Genomic DNA, 8535 nt, shown 5'->3' on the forward strand with positions numbered 1-8535 from the left:
AGGCGAGAGCTTGAGGAAGTTTGGAACTGGGAAGTACGAAGCGCCTAGTTTGGGGTCACCTGTCGGAGGGTGGTGGCGCTGGGACAGTAACGGACAGACGGTCCGTAACTCCGCGGTCCGGAGTGGGCGGGGAAGTGGCTCTCTCTTTCTCTGTAGTCTGCGCTCAAGCCCCGCCCCTTTCCGGGGAGCCTTCCCTGGATTGGCTGTCCTTCCTTAGCGTCATACGGCCCCGCCCCGGCGCGCGCCCCGCCGCGTGCCCACCCCCGGGGGCTGCTGCAGCCTACGCTATACTGCCACAGCCTGCCGCCCGCGGAGCCCGAGCCCGACCCGGAGCGCGCAGAGCTCGACTTGGGCTCCTGGGCCGCGGCGGCGGGCAGGCGATGCTCCAGAGGCCTGAGCAGCCATGGAGGCCGAGGCGGGCGGCCTGGAGGAGCTGACGGACGAGGAGATGGCGGCGCTGGGCAAGGAAGAGCTGGTGCGGCGCCTGCGGCGGGAGGAGGCGGCGCGCCTGGCGGCTCTGGTGCAGCGCGGCCGCCTCATGCAGGAGGTGAATCGGCAGCTGCAGGGTCACCTGGGCGAGATCCGCGAGCTCAAGCAGCTCAACCGGCGCTTACAGGCCGAGAACCGTGAGCTGCGCGACCTCTGCTGCTTCCTGGACTCGGAGCGCCAGCGCGGCCGGCGAGCCGCGCGCCAGTGGCAGCTCTTCGGGACCCAAGCATCCCGAGCCGTGCGCGAGGACTTGGGCGGTTGTTGGCAGAAGCTGGCCGAGCTGGAGGGCCGCCAGGAGGAGCTGCTGCGGGAGAACCTGGCGCTTAAGGAGCTCTGCCTGGCTCTGGGCGAGGAGTGGGGCCCCCGGGGCGGCCCCGGCGGCGCTGGGGGCTCAAGCGCCGGGCCGACACCCGAGCTCGCCTTGCCCCCCTGCGGGCCCCGCGACCTGGGCGATGGAAGCTCCAGCACTGGCAGCGTGGGCAGTCCCGATCAATTGCCCCTGGCCTGCTCCCCAGATGACTGAGGGCTCAGCTTCCTTCACGTCGACGCTCGACCAGACTGCTTCCCAAGCGCCGGGACTGAGGTGGACCTCGGGACCTGGACGCCGTCCCGCCTGCGCACGAGGGGCCGCTGGCATGGATTTGGAAACTCTGGCACCAAGGAGGGCCCCTCGCTCTCGCTGGTGGGGCAGCAGGGGGACTGGAGGCTGGAAAGAAGGGACTTGCTGGGGGCGGGGTGGGGGCTAATAAACTGGAACGGAAGCAGAGCCCGTGGCCTGGGCAGCGTCTGTTTGGGACTCGCCGGGGTGGGGACGAGGGCGGGGACGTTGAGACAGGGTACCATTCCCATCCGGAGGGGCTGCAGACCTAAGGTGGCTGACTCCCCCACTACCTCAAGCCTGGGGCGGGATGTGGGACCGTGGTAAGCCCCTGGCTCCCCCCATTAGGCTCGGGACAGGCAGTGATCCGGCCCCTGAAGTGGCTCCAGCTCCCTTCCCGGCTCCTTCCTGTCCAAGACAATGGGGCAGGAAGCAGGTGTTGGGGGCCTAGAACCCACTCAGCGGCCTCCCCCGAGGCTGGACGGGGCATAACAGCGCCCTCCTGTGGCCCATGCAGGAGCGCTGTGGGCCCCCATCAGGAGGAAGATGATAATCCTTTTGGCTTGCACCCAACAGCACTCTATTCCTCCTCTCAGTCTTAGAGACGAGGCAGAGCAGATGTAACCTCATTTGTCAGATAAGACAACCGAGGTCCAGAAATATCAAATAATTTGTCCAAACTCATGCAGTAAGTCCACAGAGCTGAGACGGGAGCCTCGGGCTTCTGGTTCCAAATGTTCTCCCTTTTTCCTCTGGGTTCAATGAGACCAGGCCAGAACTTCGAGCCTTTTATTGCATTTTGGCCGGTTTGTATAAAAATACTCTCTGTGGGAAAATAAATAGCAGCTGCCTTCGTTGTGGAGGCTTGGATTCCCTGGAGCTAAAGTCTTCTCAGAGCTGGGGGGGGGCTGCAGTTCAGCTCATCACAGAAGCCTCTGGCACTCTCCTGCCATTCAGGAGGGGCCAGCAGAATGCCCTGGTTCAATCACTTGGTGCTGCTGGCAGTGTGGGGCTGGGTGAGTTAGTGTTCTAGGCTGGTAGAGTATCATCTTCTGTCAGAGTAGGATTGGGTGGATCACAGGAAGAGGGTGATGAAGACTGTAGGTGTGGTCTGGAGGGGCTTAGGGCTCTAGAGGACCTCTAGGGATCTACAAAGTCCTTTTTGGTCGCCAGGAGTTCCCTCGCACAAATGGGAAATATTTTGTCTCTGATTTAGTGCAAATTATGCTAGAGAAGCCAGCTCTGGAAAAACAGTGGGCAGCTTTGGTGGCCCCAAGCTGACTCTCCTGGGAAGCAAAATATGCTCAGTCTCATCTGGAGGGATGGAGAAGAGCCTGCTGGGGATGGGCGTGGGATATGGTCCAGACCAGCTGGACCAATGGGTGGGGAGACATTGGCTAGAGTGGGACCCGCCGGTAGGGGGCTGGGGTGCCTCATAAGGCAAGGAGGGTGGGGGAGCCGAGAGGGTCAGAGGATGGGTCCCCGCTGCTGCTGCTACTCCTGCGATGGGCTGAGGCGCAGGGCTCAGGGGTGCTGGGGTAGGTGAAGACCGGACTAGGGGTGAAAGGAGTCAGGGAGGGTGTGGTCATGAGCGTGGGGGTGTGCAATGCTTCGGGTTCAAGCACAGGCCCCGAGGAAAGAGAGATACAAGGTACAGGGCAGGAGGGAGCTGGCGGGCTGCTGGTGCCGCTGGCACCGCCCCGGCCGCCCGTGTCGCTCTCGGTGGCCCTCTCCGGGATTTTGCAGATGGGGCGGTGGGCTTCAAGCACCAGCTCCAGGCGCTCCTTCTGCTTCTGCAGCTCCTCAATCTCTCGCTGCAGACCGGATTTCTCGTCCTCCAGTTTGTCAGTCTCCTGTGGAGGGTTAGGAGAGGAGTTAGAAGAGGAGGGCTGCATACCGCGTAGCCTCCGGAGGTGGTGGTAATTGAGGGGTGGGGGTGGGTCTCCAGCGAGTCTGGACTACAACTCCCATGAGCCCTTGGGAGAAATGGGCTCGACTCCCATCAAGCCCCGGAGCATCTTAGAAGGAGGTTGTCCGCCGAAGCTCTAGCTCTCCTCGGCTTTGCTGGGAGTGAGGCGCGCTGTAACTAATTTTTAATCGCTTTTTCCTCGTCGTGTTCTCCGAAGGAATGCTCCTCCGACGGGAGCCTGGGGGAAGGGGACTTCATATACGGGCTCCCCCTGGGGCCCCGCAGGCTCAGGGGAGTCACGGCCCTCTGAGGTTCGGTGGGCCGGGGCCTGGACACCCTCCGCACCGGCCGGTGCTCACCGCCTGCAGGAAGTCGGTCAGTTCCTTCCTCCGGTTCCTGCACTTGGCCGCGGCCAGCTTATTCCGCTCGCGCCTCACTCGACGGCGCTCCTCCTCCTCCGGGCTGATCTGGACGGGTGGAGGAAGTAGTGAGGTAGACCCTGGGCCACTGGTTGCCCGGCACTCGCCTTGTGCGGTGGCCCAGTGCTAGGACCCTGGCGGAGGACATGGCGGTGCAGCCCCCCCCCGCCCCCCCGCGCCCCTGCGCTTCAGGGATCACACTGCACCGCGACCGGTTCCCCGCACTCACGCTTTAGTAAGATGGAATTAATCAGATTCCCTCCTCGCACCCAGCTTTTGCCTCCTCTGATTTCTCTCTCAGAATGCCCCCCCCAACACACACACTCCACAAACCTTTACACCGCCCCCCGCCCATCTCTCAGGACTCAACTGAGATACCCCCACTCTTCCAGGAAGCTTTCTCTCATTGTCCAGCCAGAAGTGGCCTTTCTTACTCTGAGCCCCTGGGAACCAATCGCTCTTTCTCGAAGGACCCTCATTCTTTTCAATCTCTTGACAACCAAGTGTCCTTTTCCGCAGAGATTGTGAGCACTAGGAGGGATTCATGAGTGTTGCGGCTAAGCAAGTTGTTTTTTTATTAGGAACCTATTACATGCCGGCGGAAAAGTTTTACACAGATTCTTAACCCAACTTTCCATGTAAGGAACTGAAGCCTGGAGAGGATGAATAACGCGTTTATGGTCCCAGGGCAGAAACTAAAATCCACTCACTCTATTCAACACTGAGAGGCCTGCTGATGGAGACCACCTCCCCCAAAAGAACCCCACTTAGAGCTCACAGCCCCAGTCTAGGAGTCCCAGAAACAGAGAGCGCCCCTGAGGACAGGGCTGAAGAAGTCCAGGAGCCTGCCTCTGGGGCTCACAGCATGGTTCTCTTCTCCAATTGGTCACAAAGTCTTGTCTAACTGCACATCTTTCCAAGATCCTGACCTCTCTCCTCTTCTACCCTGCTGTCAGGATAAGCTCCCTATGCGCAAGCCTCACTCCGCTACAGGCTCACATACCAAAATGAAGGAGGAGCCACTCCCTTAAAGGCCCTCTATCTCTTATTTATTTTGGTAAAGACTTTTTTTTAGCACTGTGAAAGCTGGAGCCCTGGTTGGGGAGCCAAGAGTTCCCAGCTCACTCTGCTTTGAGCCTCTGTTACCTCTGGATGAGATAGTGTGGCTTGATGGTTAGGATCTCACTTTAGAATTAAAAGGACCTGGGGCGCCTGGGTGACTCAGTCCTTAAGCGCCTGTCTTAGGCTCAGGTCATGATTCCAGCGTCCTGGGATCGAGCCCCACGTTGCGCTCCCTGCTCTGAGGGAGTCCTGCTTCTCCCTCTCCCACTCCCCCTGCTTGTGTTCCCTCTCTCGCTGTGTCTCTCTCTGTCAAATAAATAAATAAAATCTTTTTTAAAAAATAGAATTAAAAAGACCTGTCTCATTGCTCACTACTTGTGTGATCTGGGCAAGTGACTATCTCTCTGTGCCTTCATTTCCCAGCTGTAAAATGGAGAAAACCAGAGTGCATTCCTCGGAGGCGTTTTGTAAAGATTAAATGAGATAGGGAAACTTAGACCCAGAGAGTAGCTGCAGGGAACCCTCCCCTTTCTGTTCTCTCCCCACCTCCCTAGGCAGCATATGTTCACCATCACCATACATGTCAGCAGGTGGAGACCCTCTACCATCCACCCACCTTTCCACATGCACACCTTACATGTTCTCGCCTCCACCTCCATTCTTGCTCCTGCCATCCTCCCTACCTGGAATGTCTTTTCCTTCATCTCTACCTATGCAAATCCTACCCATCCTTCCAGGCTAATATACCTCCAGCTCCAGAAAGCTTTCCCTGATCTAGAAGTGACCTCTTTGCCCTCTGGATCACCCCAGGGGCTCCTATTACTTTCTCCCTTGGCCAGGAGTCACCAGTGGCCCCACCTCCCCATCTCCCCCCTTTCTAAGCCTGTGTTCTTTTGGCCAAGAACCTGTCCTCTGCACCTCAGCATCCTTGTGGGCATCAGAACCAGTACAACGCCTCTGCTCCTTACCTGTTCACTGGGCCGTCGACGAACCCCTGGAGGTGGCCCAAGGGCCCGGATGACTCCTGGCCGGGGCTGCGGGGGGCTGTACTGGGGGTAGGCCAGAGGCCTGGGGTAGCTGCTGGGTCCCAGGAAGTGAGGCTGCACCATCCATTGCAGCTCCTGGCTGCCACTCACAGCGTTGATGCTTGGCACGAGGTGGAACTTCTGAGGGATGAGAAATGGAAAGCCAAGGATGAGGTCTGTGTAGACTGAGGGTTTTCACTGGACAGAAGCCACCCCGCCATCCACCCTCAATGCAGCTGCTGCTTCCGAGAGACCGGAAAGAGCACAACTTGACAGAGAGACTGACTTGGTGACAAATCCCTGCTTAAGAGCTGTGTGACTTTGGGCAAGTCTCATAACCTTGCCGTGCCTTCATTGTCCTAGCGGAACGTACTATAAAGTATGAATTCCAGGCACTGTCCCAACCACTTTACAAATACTGACTCATCTAATTTGCACAACAGTGTCTTCATTTTCAGTCGGGAAAACAGTTGTCCATAAACACATAGCCAGTAAGTGGGAAGTGGGGTTTGGGCCCAGACATACTCCTGTACTCTGCCTGAATCCCACCTGCACAAAGAGGAGAATTCCAACTCCTGTCTCCAAGGCTGGCTGAGAGAATCCGGTGAGAGAATGTGTGGGACAGGGCCTGGTAAGTGGCCGGTGTCCAGTGCCCAGGCGCTGTGGTGGGCAAGAACCACTGCCTTGGGTTTAGGCTGTCCCAGTGAGCTCTTAGCTCAGCCACTTACTGGCCATGACTCTGGGCAAGTTATTTAACCTCAATGTGCCTCCGTTGCCTTACTTTTAATATTGTTGTAGGTGAGGATTATGGCATTTCATTGATGCTAAGAGATGCCCTTTAGTAGCTCTGAAATCACAGTTCACTTGGCAGCTTTAGAAAAATTTAGTGGCATTGGGGCACCTGGGTGGCTCAGTCGTTAAGAGTCTGCCTTCAGCTCAGGTCATGATCCCAGGGTCCTGGGATCAAGTCCTGTATTGGGCTCCCTGCTCCACGGGAAGCCTGCTTCTCCTTCTCCCACTCCCCCTATTTGTGTTCCCTCTCTCGCTCTCTCTCTCTGTCAAATAAATAAATAAAATCTTGAAAAGAAAAGAAAAATGTAGCGGCACAATATAATGGTGGGGTTTCAAATCAATGAATTCTTAGGTTCTGTGAAATACGGTTAATGAGGTACAAACCTCCCCGACCATGCAGGCTGCACTGTATGAGCTCCATGTATTTATTACCTGCCAAGATTTTCTTTCAGCCAGAAATCTGAGGAAGGGCTTGAGATGGGGATTCAGCATTGGGGAGGAGAACTAGGTTCAAGCCTTGGGGCTGGGCCCTGGCGCCCAGGCCTCCGGAAGCGTGCCACAAGCCCAGGCAAGTCCAGACAGCGGTGTCCCCGGCCCAGCGCTGCGGGCCCGGTGGCCCAGTGACCCCAGTTCCGGGATTGAGGCACCGCCGGCGGCGTCTCCCGCTCCCGAGGTAGTCCGGGCCCGGGCCGCTCCGGGCCAGGAAGGGAGGGGCGCCCCGGGTGAGTCAGCCACCGTGACTCGGCCGCTGTGACTCGGCGGAACGGACGCCGCTCCTTCCCTCCCCTAGCGACACGTGCGCGCTGCCCCTCGACAGGAAACGGGCACCTGCAGCCACCCAAGTCCCCCCAGCCTGCAGCGGGGCGCCCTTCGGTGACGAGAGTCGGGGGCGCCGGAGCTGCCCGCTGCAAGACCCTGCGCATGTCCCGGCATCTCTCAGTCTCCACTGGCCCCAGCCTGTAAATTAGGGGTCGAGAACCAGTCTCCGGGATCCCACCAGGCTCCACTGCGCCAAGAAGGGGATAGGGACTTGGCGGGGTAGATAGAGGGGGACAGACAAACGGACACACAGATGGTCACAGACTGCGCTGAGGATTCCCAGTCTGTCGGGGCTAGCCTGCCGCTGGATCCCGCCTCCCTCCTGCGTGGGGACTTCTCGGCCTCAGCCCAGACTTCGGATCCCGGGAATTTCGTCCGCGCTGGATCAAACCCTCTGCTCCTGTCGGAGCTGGGACTAATCCCGGACTAAGGGGCGTCCTTCTGACGCAGACAGGACAAAGAAATTAGTCGTGGACGGGAGGAAAGAAAGAAGGTAACAGAGACGGCGGGACAGATGGACAGCAGACAGCGAAGGAAAAAGGGGCCAGCGAGAGGGGACGTTCGCAGATCCTTGTTGCGCCCGCCGCGAGCATTCCCCTGAGCTGCGGGGGAAATGTGCCTCTAGACCGTGGAGAATGGGCAGCATCCGCGGCCACGGCCACGGCCACGGCCACGGCCCCAGACCCAGTCCCTACTCCTGTTCCCGACCCCAATCCCAAAGTGTGCGGAGCCGACCGCAGCGTCCCAGGCGCTGTCCACCCGGGAACCCCAGGCGTCGGGTCCCTCTCACCTGCTGGCCTGAAGGGGGGGGCTGCGCCGGGCCGCCGTACGCACCGCCGGCCCCGGAGCTCGGTCCGGGTTCCCCAAAGTCTCGGAACATGCCCTGGCTGGCTGCTTTGTGGGGTCCGCGTCGCCGGCTTCGGTTCTGACTCACTTGCTCCTCGCGGAGTCTTTTCTTTTTATGAATGAAAAGTTCTCGGGCTGAACCACTTCGATTGCGGGGGGGGGGAGCGGGCGATTTTCAACGGCACTGGACACCTCAGGGCTCCACCTCCCCAGACGCGCCGCCTTTTGCCAGTCCGCGCTGAACTTGTCTACGCCTCCTACAGTCCGGTAGCCGCCTTTTAGTGGGGGAAAGCGACGGACCCGGCGTCCCCCACGACAGCGGCGGTCTGCCCCTTCTGACGTAGTTACCCATACATGGTGCAATTTCCTCGCCGCGCCCAGGTGGAACCGAGGATTCCCCCGAGGATTTACGCACCTGTAAGCTGCTGGGCGCCCGGCCCCACCCCGCCGGCGAGCCCAGGCTTTGGGCCCGCCTTCCCAATTCGGGGCGCGGGCCCCGGAGCCCACTCACCGCCTGGTCTGGCCTTAGTTTTGGCATCCGTCATATGGGGCGAGAGAATCACGCCTTGCAGCGCG

The 8535-nt window shown here is 59.3% G+C and overlaps 2 protein-coding genes across 2 annotated transcripts; one reads left to right on the forward strand and one right to left on the reverse strand.

The window, feature by feature from the left end:
- The first annotated feature begins 210 nt into the window (after positions 1-210).
- CCDC85B (coiled-coil domain containing 85B) lies at positions 211-1255 on the forward strand. The gene has a single exon (XM_035013291.1). It carries the CDS (start codon positions 404-406, stop codon positions 1010-1012), a length of 609 nt encoding a protein of 202 aa, XP_034869182.1. The 5' UTR covers positions 211-403; the 3' UTR covers positions 1013-1255.
- Positions 811-8535, reverse strand: FOSL1 (FOS like 1, AP-1 transcription factor subunit). Its single transcript, XM_035013290.1, has 4 exons — positions 7904-8535; positions 5446-5643; positions 3356-3463; positions 811-2940 (listed from the first exon to the last, which is right to left on the reverse strand). The coding sequence occupies exons 1-4, from the start codon at positions 7991-7993 to the stop codon at positions 2521-2523; spliced, it is 816 nt and encodes a 271-aa protein (XP_034869181.1). The 5' UTR covers positions 7994-8535; the 3' UTR covers positions 811-2520.

Source organism: Mirounga leonina, unplaced genomic scaffold (assembly GCF_011800145.1).
Source record: "Mirounga leonina isolate KUSES-001 unplaced genomic scaffold, KU_Mleo_1.0 Mir_166, whole genome shotgun sequence".
In the NCBI taxonomy this organism is placed as follows: domain Eukaryota; kingdom Metazoa; phylum Chordata; class Mammalia; order Carnivora; family Phocidae; genus Mirounga; species Mirounga leonina.

Bases quoted from the DNA above. Each gene is read 5' to 3' on its own strand.
- CCDC85B (XM_035013291.1), top strand. From the start codon at position 404: ATGGAGGCCGAGGCGGGCGGCCTGGAGGAGCTGACGGACGAGGAGATG.
- FOSL1 (XM_035013290.1), bottom strand. From the start codon at position 7,993: ATGTTCCGAGACTTTGGGGAACCCGGACCGAGCTCCGGGGCCGGCGGT. The intron at 5,644-7,903 runs GTGAGAGGGACC...CTCATCCCTCAG, and splicing joins CCCCCCCTTCAGGCCAGCAG to AAGTTCCACCTCGTGCCAAG. The intron at 2,941-3,355 runs GTGAGCACCGGC...AACCCTCCACAG, and splicing joins TGACCGACTTCCTGCAGGCG to GAGACTGACAAACTGGAGGA.